The following is an 18,771-nucleotide window of genomic DNA, read 5'->3' as shown; positions in this document are numbered from 1 at the left end:
TTCACAACAGTTGCGGACCACTAACACAATCCTTATAATGATGTAGGCATAGCTAGGCACTTCAATGCTCTCTCTCAAATGTTTGGCGATGCAGTGAGAAGGAGAGCGGGTGGAGGGTGCAGAGAGGAAAGGGATTGGCGAGCAGGTAAGGAACGGGGCAGACTGACAGTGTGTTACCGCTGGCTTAATGAAGGTCTTAATTATGGAGCTGGTGACATTTGAGATAGTCACTGATCCCCGTCTCTGATTGATCAGCTGTGATCGGTCACTGGGAGACAGTATTGATCAGTGCTGGCCGGGCCCTTGCCACCTGCATGCACAAACACCACCACCAGCAGGCCTGGTGTTATCTAATGGAGAATGAGCCATTGATTACGACAATGAATTCGATGACCATGTGGATTGAGAAGCATCTGTTTACCGGGAAGGAATGAAAGCAGTAATTCAAACGCATGTGAACGTGGTGAATGTTTCTGGAAGTCAGTAAATAGAATTACATTTTTTTCTCAGAGGTGATGTTTTTCTACACGCCTCAAATGTTCCACAAAGTCACCTTGGATAAAGTCACCTGCTAAATGAGTTAATTTAATTTGCATCGGGTCAAAGATTACTGTATTAAAACACACAAAACCAAAATATCACGTCTTAGCCAACACTTAGACTTTAATGACAACCTCATCATGACGCAACAATTGTTTGATAGACTGTTCGTATAAATCTGTCAAATCGAATTTCAGGATATAAAATGCCCTGAATAAAACCGAGTATATTTCATATAAACGCTAGGTTAGTCAATGTATGACTTGAGTGCTTCCACGGTTACGATAAGGAGAGTAGAAGCAGAGCAGATGGCACAAGAGAATGGAATTAGAGTACACAAGAGCAGGGCTTGGAGAAGGGGAGGCCATCAAGGCAGTGGCACTCGACATCGGCACGGCAACCAGCCCTGCTCCTCTGACAAAGTCTCCACCTCGCATTGCGGTCACCATGACATCCTTGTGATGAGATCCACAGCAGGTAAACAAGGTTGCCCCGAACAACGTGCGTAGCAGAGAAAAAAAGAGGGATGAAGGAGAGAAAAAAAACGAATGAATAAAGGGTGGTACTAGGTTGAGAGACGGTGGGATTATTAGGATGTGTATGTCGTGATGGAGAAAGGATGCTTGGGGGAGAACTGGAATTGTAGGGACAAAGGCACATGGGATGGTGCCTGTTGCATTTAACTGCTGCCACAAGGGTAGATACAGTGGGGTCCTAGAAAATGTCTCCACCTATTCCACTGTGCGAGCTGAGCCACTTAGTATTTTTCCTCTTCTATATTTTCTCTGCAAATCAACAGGCTCATTTTAAAAACACAGCACAGATTAAATACAGCCAAAGGCCAAACCTGCCGTATCTGTGACCCATTTTCATCTCTCAATGGTCATGTTGCCGTTTTTTAGTGACATTATGATTATTTCTCAAACTCTACAAACACAGTGGCACAAACACAAAATGTCCACACAGGCAGTCTGTAGACACATGCACCGTCTGTTCATGGAAGCCTCATATGTATAAACACTCTTGCTCACATTGACGTGAGCACACACACACACAGTTAATTTTTCCCCCTGTGATGCCAAAAGGGATTTCGCTAGGATTACAGTATGAGATATTAAATCCATAGATCATCCAACCAAATCACAGCAAGACCCCTCCCCCACACCTGACCACATCCCCTCAATGCACACACGTCACACTACAGACGCTTGTGCACACACACACACACGTTCATATTTATAGAGGAGCGTGAATGTGGGATGGGAGATGATAGCAGAGACGGGGTATGTATATCCCTGTTAATCATATTCTTCATCACATTTCTCTCCTCTCTCGCCCTCTTCCAAACCAAAGGACAGCTCATAATCTCTGTCCCCTCCACTCACTCACTGTATCAATAAGCCCCAAACAGGCTGCAGTAAAGAGGGTGACACATTTCTCTCTAATTCAAGTCCATTCTGCCCGTCTGCCAGAAAAGCAGTGACTGAAAGGTAAATATATCAGCGGAGACCATCTCTGTCTCTTTCAAGAGTGTTTACAGGGAGGGTGGGAGTGAGGGGAGGGGAGGGGGGGCACAAAGACAATTTTCCTGTTCGCCTCCCTCCGCTCCATCACACAGAGCTGGTCATTGCATCGCGCCGGTTACCTAGCAACCTGGCATCCCTCGTCCCCGCCGTCTCCTGGCAACGAGACCTGCGACTATAATCAACCTCCCCCCCATATCTTCCTCCACATCACACACATACACCAGAACACACATCTGAACATGTACAGAGATAATTACAGAGCACAGAAAACACACAGGTGGAGACATAGGCTAGATCTCTATTCGCAGATGCAAACAAAGAGAAAAATCAGACATAGAAAAACACTCAGGCGCACAAAGAGATAAACAAAGCAACAAAGGCAGGCACAGAAAAAGAGGTACAATCGCAAACACAGATGGGAAATCTCCCTACGCGCACGCACGCACACACTCCAACAATCTGTAATCAATGAGCAAGCCTGTCTTCAGTATGTCACTGCTAGTCATGCTCGGCCTGTTTACACATTCAACGGTCTCTAGGGTGGGGTCATACATTGAAATAGAATCTCGCTGCTTTTCTTCGTCCGAAGATGCAGAGTATATCTCTAAAAGTAGAGATATACGGAAGTAAGTACAGTATAGTATAGTCAGAGGTGAGTTGATTCTGAATCGTTGACCATTTTCTCTGTGCAAATTGTTGGAAGTATATGTTAACCATATGTTATGTTTGTCCATATTGCAGAGGTGAAAAACTAAAATTGTGGGAGCTGGACTTGTTTTCATAGAGCTGCGTCCTATTTTTTTTTATTTTTAGGTTCAGTCAGTTTAATTCCACCTAAGTGCGATATATATAGAGACGCATGTCCATCAGATTAAACGCTGGCCCTGCTCTGTGCGCCTGAGTTCACAGTCTGATGAGTTTCATCATAAGAGCCCCTTTCCACTCCACATACACGCACACACACTCGTACCCCCCCCCCCCGACAAAACACCATCGTTCTCTGTAACAGATGTCTGTATTTAAGCTGATAAACGTACTGCCTCAATGCACCCTCGTCCCACAACCCCCACTGACCCCCCACCCGCTGCTCATGTCAAACTTTCATTAATTTCTTAGCCCCTCCCCCATCCTCCTCCCCACCCCCCGCCATTCATCCAATTTCTCTTCAATTCACACCCATTTACCCTCCTCGTAAATTGAATCTATTCTACATTCATCCCTAGTCTCCCCAAGTGACAGCTGTTGAGCCTTTCTACAGTGAGGTGTGTGCATGACATCTGTACTATCCCTTGGCTTGCACACATTGATATCAGCCCGTAATTATATGCATACATATGCAAATGTATACACACACACACTTTAATAGATCAATCAGATACGTGTGCTCAGATATGCGATCATTATAATAATCCTCCCTTGTCAGACTACTCACTGCTTTTAATGATTACACACAGCACATAGAACAAATAGGCTACCCCACAGGCATACTGTGTGTATACATATACACACACACACACACACACACACACACACACACACACACCATATAGTTGAAGTCGGAAGTTTACATACACTTAGGTTGGAGTCATTAAAACTCGTTTTTCAACCACTCCACAAATTTCTTGTTAACAAACTATAGTTTTGGCAAGTCAGTTAGAACATCTACTTTGTGCATGACAAGTAATTTTTATTTTGTTTACAGACAGATTATTTCACTTAATCACAATTCCAGTGGGTCAGAAGTTTACATACACTAAGTTGACTGTGCCTTTAAACAGCTTGGAAAATTCCAGAAAATAATGTCATGGCTTTAGAAGCTTCTGATAGGCTAATTGACATCATTTAAGTCAATTGGAGGTGTACCTGTGGATGTATTCAAGGCCTACCTTCAAACTCAGTGCCTCTTTGCTTGACATCATGGGAAAATCAAAAGAAATCAGCCAAGACCTCAGAGAAAGAATTGTAGACCTCCACAAGTCTGGTTCATCCTTGGGAGCAATTTCCAAATGCCTGACGGTACCACGTTCATCTGTACAAACAATAGTATGCAAGTATAAACACCATGGGACCACGCAGCCGTCATACCGCTTAGGAAGGAGATGCGTTTTGTCTCCTAGAAATGCGAAAGGTGCAAATCAATCCCAGAACAACAGCAAAGGACCATGGGAAGATGCTGGAGGAAAAAAGGTACAGAAGTATCTATATCCACAAGTAAAAAAAGTCCTATATCGACATAACCTGAAAGGCCGTTCAGCAAGGAAGAAGCCCCTGCTCCAAAACCGCCATAAAAAACCCAGACTACGGTTTGCAACTGCACATGGGGACAAAGATCGTACTTTTTGGAGAAATGTCCTCTGGTCTGATGAAACAAAAATAGAATTGTTTGGCCATAATGACCATCGTTATGTTTGGAGGAAAAAGGGGGAGGGACTGGTGCACTTCACAAAATAGATGGCATCATGAGGGAGGAAAATTATGTGGATATATTGAAGCAACATCTCAAGACATCAGTCAGGAAGTTAAAGCTTGGTCGCAAATGCGTCTTCCAAATGGACAATGACCCCAAGCATACTTCCAAAGTTAAGGCAAAATGGCTTAAGGACAACAAAGTCACAGTATTAGAGTGGCCAACACAAAGCCCTGACCTCAATCCTATAGAGCATTTGTGTGCAGAACTGAAAAAGCGTGTGCGAGCAGGAAGGCCTACAAACCTGACTCAGTTACACCAGCTCTGTCAGGAGGAATGGGCCAAAATTCACCCAACTTATTGTGGGAAGCTTGTGGAAGGCTACCTGAAACGTTTGAGCCAAGTTAAACAATTTAAAGGCAATGCTACCAAATACTAATTGAGTGTATGTAAACTGGGAATGTGATGAAATAAATAAATGCTGAAATAAATTATTCTCTACTATTATTCTGACATTTCATATTTTTTAAATAAAGTGTTGATCCTAACTGACCTAAGACAGGGAATTTTTACTAGGATTAAATGTCAGGAATTGTGAAAAACTGAGTTTAAATGTATTTGGCTAAGCTGTATGTAAACTATCGACTTCAACTGTATGCATGCATGCATGCATGCATGCATGTATGTATGTATGTATGTGTGTACATACACACACACACACACACACACATACATACATACATACAGTGTGTATGCTCAATTGTTAGTCATAAATTCATTCATTTTCAGACTATTAACAAAATAATGTGTCTGACTCATGGCTGAGTAAATGTCAAGCTTAGTCAGATGTCAAAAAATATTTTTTTAGGGAGAGCGTCTATTCTTTATGAAGATCTTAAAAGAAAAGCTCTGACGAAGCAAAATAAAACTATTGATCGTGACAAGAGCAGTGTGTACGTTTTTATTTCCTTTATGAAGAAGTCAACATCTCCAACTCCAATCCACATCTCTGGATGTTTTCTTCCCTAGCATACACACTCCATCCCCCCTTCAGCAAACCATGTCAGTCTGAACACCTGCCCTCCCCCTCCCCCACAACACACACACAGTCTTATGTAGTCTCATTCCATCTCTGGAGACATGCCCCAGCAATCTGCACACAAAAAAATGAAGTGTATGCATATTTCATTACTCAAAATTAGTCCTAAAATATTGGAATATCATTCACAGGCCGACTTCACTAAATCCATCGTCACCTGGTTATTTCTTGCTAATGATGGGCAATGTCCGGTTCTGATTTCAGTGAAACATGATCATAATACAGTACTGAAGCAAGCATTTGACCCTTACCAGTGGGGATGACCATTGTGAAAGCACATACAATCTAGATCCAAAACTTAGATAAAGGGGGATAGAGGAAATGTGATATATAGGTTATATTCAATTTGTGAGTTGGTCCACGTCGTGTCTGTATAGTCATGTTTATCTGCCCAGAGTTTCTCCGTCTCCAGCAGCTGTAGTAGTGAAGTTGACCAGACACACTGGGATGGCAACAAAACAGAATTCAGACAACAATAGATAGCAGCGGGGAGACGGAGAAACAGAGGAGACCGGAGGATAGGAGTACAAGATGGGAGGAGAGAGAGACCAGCAGATTGTCCTTTTGACACTATCCTCTGCCTCCATGTCGGTGAGACGGACTGTCTCTCACCTGAAATTAAACACAAGGCCAGGTGCCACTCAGATCAGACCATATGTTCATCCCGCCGTCCCTTCATTCCCCCCCCCCCTCCTTATTCCTTTTTATATCTACTTTTCGGCCGTAGTTGTGTATTGTGAGGACAATTATAAGCGCTGACATTTTCCAGGCAGCGTATAGCTCCCTACAGACAGAGATGTTAAATATAAATGCACAAGGAGAGAGATAATGACATGCTTCAGCTTTCTGTATTCAGAAGCGCATTGGTGTATTCGTGTCTTACAATTACTTTCATGTTTTTTCTTTATAGCGTCCCTGACAAGGGGATGGTGAAGTTAATTATTCTCTGGCAGTGCAGGTGCTATTAGATAACGATTACACCACAGCTGGTAGTGGGGGTGGGGATACTACTTGTCTGGGGGGGGGGGGGGGGTAGTCAGTGTCTAGCTAATAAGGTGGTTTTCATCATTGCGGGGGTTGGGATGGGGGACACGAGGGGGAGGTTGTTCTTGGACGGTTGTACAAGGCTTAGGTGAGGAGGTCTGGGAAGCAAGTCACTGGGGAGATGGACGGAGGAGACAGGGTTTAGCGACGGGAAACCTGCCTGCTGATCCCCTCTGAAAGGTCAGGAAGGCCAGACTACTGTCATGCTAATAATAGGATTTACAGTATATTGCTGCTAGTGCTAACTCTACCTCTTTGGCTCCCAAATGCCCCTCACTGTCTCAGCTTGCGAGTAAGCATTTCATTGTACTGAGTACACTACTCTGTGTCCTGGGCGAATGACAAATAGACTTTGATTTGGCCCACTACCATCTTAAAATGTGAATACTGGTAATAAAACCCAACAAAGAATATATTGACAGGAGGCAGGAGGCAGAGTGAGGGAAGACGGAAAGCAGGTTTGTCCAATAATTCCTAGCCGTGTTGCATATAGCCTATTTAGAGTCCCAAATGGTGGCCCCTATTCCCTGCATAGTGCACTACTTTTGACCAGAACCCTATGGGCCCTGGTCAAAAGTAGTGCAGTACCTACAGAAAGTATTCGTAACCCTTGACACATTTTGTTGTGTTACAGCCTGAATTCCAAATGGATTAAATAGATTCTCTACCATCTATGACAGAGAGAACATGTTTTTAGAAATGTTTGCTAATTTATTTAAAAATGAAATACAGAAATCTCTAATTTAATTAAGTATTCATACCCCTTTGCTATGACACTCCAAATTGAGCTTAGGTGTATACAATCTCCTTTGAACATCCTTGAGATGTCACTACAACTTGGAGTGCACCTGTGGCCAATTCAATTGTTTGGACATGATTTAGAAAGAAACACCTGTCTATATAAGGTTCCACAGTTGACAGTGCAGGTCAGAGTAGAAACTAAACCATATAGTCCAAGGAACTGTCCATAGAGCTCCGAGGTATATTGTGATAAGGCATATATCTGGGGAAGGGTATAAAACAATTTATACAGTGTTGAACGTTTCTAAGAGCACAGTGGTGTCAATCATTGGGAAATGAAAAAAATATGTAACTTTCCAGACTGCCTAGAGCTGGCCGTCCAACCAAACTGAGCAAACGAGCAAGAAGGACCTTGGTCTGGGAGGTGACCAAGAACCCAATAACCACTCTGACAGAACTACAGAGTTCATTGGTTGAGATGGGAGAACCTGCCAGAAGGACAGTCACTACAGCACTTTACCAACCTGGGCTTTATTAGTAGTAGATTGGCCAAATGTAGATTGGCCAAATGGATGCCACTCCTTAGAAAAAGGCACATGACAGTACACCTGGAGTTTACCAAAAGGCACATAAAAGACATAAGGCAAATGATTGTGGTCTGATGAGACAAACATTTAACTCTCTGGTCTGAATGCAAAGCATTATGTCTGGTGAAAACCATGCAGAGCTCATCACCCATCTAACACCATCCCTACTGTAAAGTATGGTGGTGGCAGCATCATGCTATGGGGATGCTTTTCAGTGGCAGGGACTGGGAGACAAAGGATAGAAGGAACAATGAATGGAGCCAAATAAAGGCAATTCCTTGATAAGAACCTGCTTCAGAGAGCAAACGACCTTAGACTAGGGGGAAGATTTACGTTCTAACAGGACAATGACCCCAAGCATACAGCCAAAGCAACACTGGAATGGCTTCAGAACAAGAATGTGAAAGTCCTTGAGTGGCCCAGACAAATCGCATTGAAAATCTGTGGAAAGGCTTGAAGATTGCTTTTCACCGCCACTCCTCATCTAACTTAACAGAGCTTGAGAAAATCTGCAAGAAAGAACGGGAGAAAAGTCCCCAAATCCAGATGTGCAAAGCTGATACAGACACACCCAGGACGACTCAAAGCTGTAATCGCCGCCAAAGGTGCTGCTACAAAGTATTGACTCAGGGGTGTGAATACTTACAGAACCAGTCAAAAGTTTGGACACACCTACTCATTCAAGGTTGTTTTTATTTTTTACATTGTAGAATAATAGTGAAGACAACAAAACTATTAAATAACACATAGAATCATGTAGAAACCCCAAAAAGTGTTACCTATAAAATATATATTTGAGATTCTTCAAAGTAGCCACACTTTGCCTTGATGACAGCTTTGCATTCTCTCAACCAGCTTCAGGAGGAATGCTTTTCCAACAGTCTTGATGGAGTTCCCATATATGCTGAGCATTTGTTGGCTGCTTCTCCTTGACTCTGCGGTCCGACTCATCCCAAACCATCTCAATTTGGTTCAGGTTGGGTGATTGTGGAGGCCAGGTCATCTGATGCAGCACCATCACTCTCCTTCTTGGTCAAATAGCCCTTACACAGCCTGAGGTGTGTTTTGGGTCATTATCCTGTTGAAAAACCAAATGCTAGTCCCACAAAACCCAAACCACAAGGGATGGCGTATCGTTGCAGAATGCTGTGGTTGCCATGCAGATTAAGTGTGCCTTGAATTCTAAATAAATAAGACAGTGTCACCAGCAAAGCACCCCCACACCCCCTTCTCCATGCTTCACAGTGGGAACTACACATGCGGAGATCATCCGTTCACCTACTCTGCGTCTCACAAAGACACAGCGGTTGGAACAAAAAATGTTAAATCTGGACTCAGACCAAAGGACAGATTTCCACCGGTCGATTGCTCGTGTTTCTTGGCCCAAGCAAGTCTCTTCTTATTGGTGTCCTGCAGTAGTGGTTACTTTGCAGCAATTCGACCATGAAGGCCTGTAGTAATTTTATGTCAAAACACATATCAAATGAGATTTTGTTTTACTTCAACGTAAAAACAATTTAAACTGAGCCATGTTGGTTTAAAAAGCTGACTCTTCCAAATGAAAAATGTAAAAGTCTCTTCTGATCAGTTGATGTTGAGATGTGTCTGTTACTTGAACTCTGAAGCATTTATTTTCCAAATTGACTGACCTTCATGTCTTAAAGTGATGGACTGTTGTTTCTCCTTGCTTATCTGAGCTGTTCTTGCCATAATATTGACTTGGTCTTTTACCACCCCTACCTTGTCAAAACACAACTGATTGGCTCAAACGCATTAAGGAAAGACATTCCAGAAATTAACGTTTAACAAGGCACACCTGTTAATTGAAATGCATTCCAGGTGACTACCTCATGAAGTTGGTTGTGAGAATGCCAAGAGTGTGCAAATCTGTCATCAAGGCAAAGGGTGGCTACTTTAAAGAATCTCAAATATAAAATATATTTTGATTTGTTTAACACTTTTTTGGTTACTACATGTGTTATTTCATAGTTTTGATGTCTTCATTATTATTCTACAATGTAGAAAATAGTAAAAATAAAGAAAAACCCTTGAATGAGCCAGTGTGTCAACTTTTGACTGGTACTGTATATAAATGAGAACGATTTCATTTTCAATAAATGTGTAAAAAAAAATGTTAAACATGTTTTCACTATGTCATTATGGGATATTGTGTGTAGATGGGTAACAACAAAATGTGGAATATGTCAAGGGGTATGAATACTTTCACATAAGCAATAGCATTCGGAATGCAATACTAGTCTGTTTCTATAGAGACTGCCGAGAGAGAACGCCTGTCATGTCACATTCTGCTCCATAAATGTCACTTGGCAGCACACCTGCTGCCTGGTTATGCTAAACAAGCTGCTCTAACTTTGATTCGAATGTGCGGGACGCGAGAGAGGGCAAAGTAACTCCGGCATGCCCCTAAGCTGTCACTCCCAACCCACCAAGACGTAGGATGATGACTAAGACGCTGACTGGATGCGTCATGTATAGGGAAATATAGGAAAGCTGCCTCTGACCTTCCTCTTGGGCAAATCAACTCAACGGGAAGTGGAGCTCACATGTCAGAGTGAGTTATTTTTTCTGTGGCACACTGTTGTGTCTGTGTAGTGCAATGAGGTAGACTGCCACTTGTTCCGCCTTGTGCTCATGGGAGTGGCTTGCGTCCCAAATGGGACCCGATATTCCTACGTAGTACTAGTGCACTAATTTCGACCATTGCCCATAAGGCTCGAGCCAATAGTGCACTACATAGGTAATAGGATGCCATTTGGGGCTCAAGCCAGTGTGTGCTGTTGAACGTCAGAGAGAGCACTCACCCCTGGTAGCGTCTTCTGCTCGTGCAGTGCATTCTGGGCCTTGAGGGCAGACTCTCGTTCGCAGTATGTCAAGAAGGCACAGCCTGGTGGGAGGATTGAGGGTTCATTATACCATTAAACAAAGATAGGTGCATAACACTAGGTCTATATGTGGAATGTATTAGTAGACCGTGATGCAACAATGGGCTGAGAGAAAATGCAGCAGGTTGCACTGTGCCTTTTAATATTCTGTTGTAGAAAATAAATGTAAATAGACTACTATGCCTATGGAGGGAAGATTACATTTTCTACAATGACACCCATTCCCTATATAGAGCACTACTTTAACCAGAGCCCTATGGGCCCTTGTCAAAAGTAGTGCACTACATGCAGAATAGAGTGCCATTTGAGATGCAATTGTTTCAGCTGGTACAACCACAAAGACAAGCTGGAAGGTGCACTGATGAAATAAATGTAATGCTGGCCAGAAAATACTTAACTGCCAGTGGCCATGCACCTGTTACATAGGTCTTGTAGCCTAAATATGCTCAGTCATATAACCTAAACAATGTCCAATGCCTGACTGCACGACTATGTATCGTAACTAAGTATTTCCGTGCGCTCTACAGCCTAGCCTATACAGTGTTGTCTCCTCTCCCCTTACCTTTGTGCATCCCCGTGTATTTGTCCTTTATCACTGTCAACTCATAGATTTTCCCGAACTGTTCGAAGATCGGTTTCAAGTCCTTCTCCTCAAGATTTCGGGGTATCTGCCCAATGAAGAGCTTGATTGCGTCGGCCTCCTTCATTGAGACGGTGTGGGAGCGGGGATGTGCGCACGGAGGATGGACACTGGAAATATGGTCAGAGGGAGCGGGGAGGACCTACAGATCTTCGGACGATGTGGAGATGACGGGCAAAGGATTCAACTCGGTCCTGGAGACGAGGAGAGCGAGGGAAGGTGTTTAGAACACAACGATAGAGGAACAAATGAGAAGAAGTCTAGTTTAAATGATTTATTTATTCTTCAGTGTATAACTACTTTCCTTTTCTTTCAATGTTTTGAAAAGCAGGAGCTATCACGGCCATCAGTTGGTATAGCCATGCAAAACATCTTGGAATGTTGCAATTATAATGAATTGCAATGGTTTTCCCTGTAATTGTTTGTAATCTGTCCCCTTACCAAAAAAAAAAATCGGGAAATTGATGAGCTGATAACATATTATTAGGTTCTGACTAACATCGTTGTTTACATGGGTACATTAATGTAAATAAACAGACATCGAAGTACTCCTTTGTTCAACCCTCTATGGGTCAAAACTGCTTGTTTAAACCCATAGGCTATACTGTCACGTTGTGTCAACGTATAGCCTGGTTGGTCCCTTTGTCAAGATGGGGTGACGATAACAATGACTTGAACATAATTGTACATACGTTAAGAGAACAAAATCGTCACCTACTATTCCTCTTTGATCCTCTCTCCTTCGTCTCACGGTTAGTTGAGAGCAGAATCACCCGTTCTCCTCTGTCCCTTGTCAAATAGTGTTTATTTTCGGTTTCTGTCTGTTCTTCTGTTAAATAAATTTGTCTAAATGTAGGACCCCTCTGAATCCGTGCCTTGACAAGTTACCCCCAAAAGAGCGCACCTAACAAATCCAAGCGACGACGTCCTTTATCCATAAACATGAACGTGTGATGCTTTATCTCGTAGTTTTGTTTGTGTTATTTGTGTACAAACCCGGTTTCCCACTCTAAATACATACACATTTGGATTTTCAAAAAAAAAAAAGACCTCTTTGGGATTTTTCAAGCGGTTTGTGGTTATAAAAGGTTCCCTATGATCCAACACAGGAAATGGTAGACTATTGCTGCCGCTCGCTCCCGCGTTGGCTGGCTCTCCGTCTGTGTACTCCGTTGCCTTTGACGTCGTAAACCGGTGTCTCCCTCCCTGTCGATCTATATGCTCCCTTAGGTTGTAACAAGCCGTGATGTCAGCCGTTAGGAAGCGTCTAAGAATTCTACCAAGACTGGCCTTAAGACGACATGTCCTCCATTATCATTTTTTTTTTGACGGTGCAGAATAAGACAACACAATGATACAAAATCGATTACTTAATCATATAATACTTAACATTTATTGGACGTAAATTATAGAATATAAAAGTATGAGAGGGATTTTTGGTTTTGATATGTTTTCGTCCTTCATTTTAGCCATGCACTTTTTGACGGTACCTGACATCAAGGGATGCAAATCTGTCTTTTGTTCTAGTAGTGAGAGCTGACCGCGGTGCTGAAATGCTTGTAGATGTGGTCGCTGACAAACTTCGATTGACAAAAAAAAATGAAAACAAAATCTCTTTAAATTTGACATATTTCATAAGTCATTTGAATGGTTCTGCTGCACACACCCAGTTTACCCTCAATGAGCGAACATGTAAACAATAGGCCCACATGAGCGCATTCACTTATGCCTACATACCTAATTCATACCACTTCAAATAAACACGTACAGTACAAGATTTTCTCACAATGAAAAACAGATACTTGTATGAGCTCTTGCCGAAAACCACACTGCGTTTATCCCAGTTTTAAATAGCCAGTGTGTTTTCAGCTTTTTTTTCCTCAATATTGTACCCAACCCAAACCATTTCTTAACGCACAAGCATGGACTAAGAACTTTAGACTAAACTTTAGAGTTTATCTTACTCATTTTGATGATACAATACAATGGTTGACATTTAGAAAATAGTTGAAATTGGCAGGTGACTATTTCAGATGGTGCATGTCAATTGACAAGAAGAAAAAAAAGTTAGGCTCAGTGCTTGACTTGAGCTGAGTACCTATACCTCACATTTTCTACTGCTTGAGCTCCTGTTCCTCTTATAAAATATTAGCTCAAAAGTATTGTGGTGCTCCTGCACCTACATATAAACAGTACCAGCATCCAAAATGAGTACCGGAACCTATTTCAGTCCAAGTCAAGCACTGGTTAGACTAGCTGACCAACGACATTTGGCAACTATTTCCAGAAAGCCACTACAATGGCATGTTATGTACATAATTATTATCTCTTCGTCAATTGTACTATTTCACTGTTAATGAAAGAGAAACCTGAGAGCATTACGGATTGTAGTTTTTCATTATATTACAATCACATTAAAAAGGGATATTTTACTCCAGGAAAACGTGTTTTGCTAATTTGTCTGCTGTTAATACGTTCCAAACAATTGTGCATGTCAGCGGTAACATTTTCAAGACAGAACACTTTCTGTAAAATGTAACAGTGGGATCTATCCAACGAATATGAATATGATGATCCAGTTGGGAGTACCTAGACTGTCACTCACTGTGCCTCATAATGCATCAACAATGGACATGTCAGTTTAAAGTTTATGCAAAAGATACAAGTAACTGAGCAATAAAAAGAGTTAGAATAATAAAGATTTTATTGTGTAAAGAAGCATACATGATATTATTGATTTTATTTTAATCAAATCTGTTAAGTAAAACACATGATTTAAATGTACAGAATCTTCCAAAGTAGAATACTGTGTGTGTGTGTGTGTGTGTGTGTGTGTGAGAAACAGAGAGCTTAACCTGTCTGGCCTCGTGTTTGCGGCACCACGCTCACTCATTCTGGCTGTACTTACTGTCCCTGGCTAAGTGGCATGTCCTTTAGCCGTCTCTCAACCACTCTGGTTCTCCTCCTCATGCTCACAGCCCTCACCCCTCTCCTCAAGAGACATTCAAAGAGATGGGACAAAGTTACACACAGCAAATCAGTCATAACAATACAGCCAGTTGGCCAGTTGAGCTTAGTAGGTATACATTAGGCTGTGTCCCCAATGGGACCCTATTCCATTTATAGTAACCTCATCCCAAGGCTATTGCGCACATCACATATGAGCCTTGGATATCAACGATGCAAAGTGGGCCTAGTGTGAATGATCATACATTTCTATGGGAGTGACTTATTGAGTAAAGTATTTGTCATGATTTAACTTTAGCGAATCACATGACCACGAGGCGTTGCTCCAAATGGAGGCATGACCTGGACAGGAACTTGTGTGCTAGCAAAAACACAACTTCCAGCTCGCTAATTAGCGAAGAACATAGCTAGCTAGCCAGCCAGCCAATGGCTTCACAGAGAAGAAAGCCTACATCATTAAAATCTGGTCGATGTGTGTCGCGTGGTGGGGACTATCCCAATAAGAGTTCATCTCTTTATTGCCAAGACATCAGACCGTTACAACCAAAGATTGTCTATTATATTGACAAGATAGTAGATATACCACTCCAACAATGGAAATACATGGAAGGCAGGGGGGAGGAAGCGAGATCAGGTGGGATCATTCTAGCCAATGAAAAAGGAGTTAAGTGTGTGAACAGGCCATAGAGCTAGATAGAGGACTCATCTTTGTAGCTGTGCCATTATAGCGCCATTGAGGCAATCTTCTTTATTGGCTCAGAAGATGCCCCACCCATGGTGGAATTGTGGAAGCCCTCAATGGCAGTGTCCATGTTAAAACGGTGAGGGCAGTGTCCATGTTAAAATGGGTTATGTCCATGATGACTCCACTAGCTCTATGACAACAGGCACTATTCCGATATAAAGTTTTTTTTTTTCAAAGTTGCCGAAATGCCATTCTTAACAACCTAACCATTACTAGACTTATATTAGATCAAATAAGCCTCACGTAGCAAATTAGCAATAAAAAAAATGTTGACCAAATTCGACACTCATTTACCTCCATTCAAAAATTACTCAATTTCTGGGCTTATTTTTCGTGGAGAGATTTTGGGAGGATTAAAACCTTTCGCTTCGCCTCTTCCTCTCTGATACGACAGAGGTGCACAAGACACATGGGAGAAGCTGTAGTGGGAGATGATTGGTTGGTAGATTTAGCCAATGCCTATCACGCCGGGAGTTTCACGTCTTTCTTATTGGCTAACGAAGGCCTAGTTTGACGTATTGGTCCACTAGACCTTCCATGCATTTGGGCAGAAGTGTCTGGGAACGAGATTACCTATATAGTGCACTACTTTTGGCCAGGGTGCCATTCGGGAAGTAGCCTTAGTCAATCATACCACCACCCTGACAATAACATTGTGGTTCTTCTCAAATAAGACACATTGCACCACTAGAGGGTACTTGAATAACAACGTACAGTATCTTGACTAAAATCGTTTCACAAACCTGTGGAAACGATCAATAAAATTACTTTCCTCAACTAAATTATGGCCAACACAAGGCCAGTCATACATGGGAGATTTCCCAGACACAGATTATGCCTAATCCTGGACTCACAAGCATTTTCAATAGAGATTCTCGCTTGAGCTAGAATTTTAGACCATGATTACGATTAATCTGTGTCAGAGAAACTTCCCCGTATTTAGTACTTCTTTGGCGGTGTTAAACGTTTTATTACCGTGGTTAGTGGACATTGAGGAGATATCAGTCCTTGTTGTCTTGTCATTCACGCCAGCTGTTTCCCACTCCTTACACAGGTCACCATATCAGTCATCCAGGTTACTGTTAACAGGAGAAAGGAAAGATGGACAGAAAAGAGGTATTAGAACAGAGTAAGGTGAGGGAAAATCAATAATGCACCTAAAATAGAACAATTCACTATAAATTAAGCTAACCATTATCATAGTAAGGGCAAATGCTCAGATCAGAGCTGGACATCCCTTTACAGTTGCTACCGACTATTGTTTCGACCATGGTAGTTTAACGCTGCAAGTCATGTTTTTTTAAGTAATGTTGCTCTCATGGAATGCCCTTCCTTGAGCACTACACAGATAAATGACTAAATGAAAGGGCTATTTGAAGATGAAAATGTTAGAGGGATGTATTTAATTTAGTTAAAAAGGTTAAATAAAATATACAAAATGTTGTTTTTTTTGGTCAACATTTTTGTTCTTTGATGGTATGCACACTTAGTGTGGCTCTGACATTCAAATATACATTTCTTTACTCCATGTTTACTCTATCGTTTTCCATTCAACATTAGTAACATCACTATTTTGTCGGATATTATCCTGTACCTATATTTGTCGTATATCTTTCATCTTTGTGCGTCAATCCCTTTCCTGAATGTGCCAGCACCTGGGCCGCGTTCAGTTGCAAAACGTTCTTGAACGTTGCAGATAGAAATTCAATGAATATGGCCGACTTGATTCTTTAATCTACATGTCGGAGTGTTGCCATGTCTGTCCATCATAGCAAATTTCTATCTGAACGTTACAAAACGTTGCGTCCTGCTGAACACGCCCCTGACCTGCACAGTTCGAAAACGCGCACATGAAAAGCATGTTTTATGCAAGGTTCTGCGCACTTATTGTCAACAACTTAAAACATTCGTCAATAGCTTAAAATTACAATGCGGGGCTCTAACGATGAGCGGGGAAACGTCCCATGCTCTCGTCAGATAAGGAGGCACTTATGAATAGGCAATAAACAGTAAGCTACACGTAAACCAAGACCGTGCGATGCAAAGTAACACACGCGGTGTGCTTTTTATTGCACTTTACATTTAAAACACTGCTGCGTGTCTCAAATTGCTCAGATGTTATCCGACCGTTCTTCCGATTAGCATATGTTCTTACTGCGAGACAAATGCCTATGAGAACCTTTACTGACATCTAGCGCTCGAGTACTGAACATTGCCCACGTTTGTATGTATACAACATACACATCTACAGTATGTCTAATATTACCCTACACTAAAGTTATAATTACCATTTCATATAGGCCTACGTGATCCCGATTATTGCTTATAGCAAAACGGAGAAAAACGTTTTCACATAGCGGTCAGGGACGATACACTGGGATACATTTTGCAATATGTAAAATGATCACATATAGTTTTTTTTCTTCTTATGTGTAGCTCCCCTTACTGAAAAATCCACAAAATTATACAATGATCCTGTCTATTTTCAATTAACTTAAAAAAAACCTTCAATTACATTTAAAAAAAAACAGTCTTCATTACATATTATTCAGTGGTGTAAAGTACTTAAGTAGTATTTTGGGGTATCTGTACTTTCCTACTTATATTTTTGACAACTTAAAATAATGTACTTTTTATTCTCTACATTTCCCTGACACCAGAAGTACTCATTACATTTTGAATGCTTAGCAGAACAGGAAAATTGTCAAATTCACGCATTTATCAAGAGAACATCCCTGGTCATCCCTACTGCCTCGGATCTGGCGGACTCACTAGACACACATGCGTCATTTGTAAATTGTTTGAGTGATCGAGTGTGGCCCGGGCTATTCGTAAATAAAAACAAACAAATTATGGTGCTGTCTGGTTTGCTTAATATAAAGACATTTGAAATGATTTATACTTTCACTTTTGATAAAATATATTATTTTAGCAATTAGCTACTTTTGACACAAGTATATTTAAAACCAAATACTTTGACTTTTACTCAAGTAAGAATTTTACTGGGTGGATCACTTTACTTTGAGTCATTTTCAAAAAAAAAAAAGTCTTTACTTTTACTGAAGTATGACAATTGAGTACTTTTTACACCACAGATTATTCCTGCATTATTTATTCAAAGCCTACTCAGACATATTAGCTCTGACATTTCAGTGTTTGGTTTATTTTGGTATTCTAAAGAATCATGTCATAGATAATGTATTCTATTGAAGTCATGGACAAGGCCAGAATTTAAACCAGCACTGCAGAACTGGCTGCAAGTAATTTAAATTACAAAACTGATCAAAGCTCAGCTTTTTAGTAAAGCATAAGAGCACTGCAACATTACCGAGGATCTGCAACTCATAAAGCCTGTCAGAGTAGTGGTGCTAATCTAGGATCAGTTTCCCCAGGTCCATTCTTGTGATCCAAACTGATTTTAAGCACTCCTCCTCCCCCAGGCCTATAAGTACTATTTTCAAGGAAGCATAGTGATGCAGGCCATGGTTGATGGCCATTCTCTAACAGTGAGCACAGGCAGCGAAAACTTAAACCGAAAGCAGGGCATTGTCTAGTCCTGTTTAGGTAACCTT

The 18,771-nt window shown here is 41.5% G+C and overlaps 1 protein-coding gene across 7 annotated transcripts in view; it reads right to left on the bottom strand.

Moving 5' to 3' along the window:
- The window catches only part of celf3a (cugbp, Elav-like family member 3a), a 28,469-nt gene that overhangs the window by 6,954 nt on the left and 2,744 nt on the right, over window positions 1–18,771 (bottom strand). The window contains exons 2-5 of one of the 7 annotated variants that reach the window (XM_045694617.1): window positions 16,175–16,278; window positions 14,396–14,479; window positions 11,410–11,681; window positions 10,767–10,849 (exon numbers count right to left, since the gene is read on the bottom strand). In XM_045694617.1, coding sequence (XP_045550573.1) covers window positions 10,767–10,849; window positions 11,410–11,554 — 228 coding nt within the window. In that variant the 5' untranslated portion in view covers window positions 11,555–11,681; window positions 14,396–14,479; window positions 16,175–16,278. Of the gene's footprint in view, window positions 1–10,766; window positions 10,850–11,409; window positions 11,682–12,205; window positions 13,279–14,395; window positions 16,279–18,771 lie in introns of those variants that run through there. The other 6 variants (XM_045694615.1, XM_045694614.1, XM_014142066.2 and 3 more) reach the window with 6 other exon arrangements.

Source organism: Salmo salar, chromosome ssa14 (genome assembly GCF_905237065.1).
Source record: "Salmo salar chromosome ssa14, Ssal_v3.1, whole genome shotgun sequence".
In the NCBI taxonomy this organism is placed as follows: domain Eukaryota; kingdom Metazoa; phylum Chordata; class Actinopteri; order Salmoniformes; family Salmonidae; genus Salmo; species Salmo salar.
The sequence above is the reverse complement of the archived record's forward strand: the minus strand, read 5'-3'. Positions and strand labels throughout refer to the sequence as shown.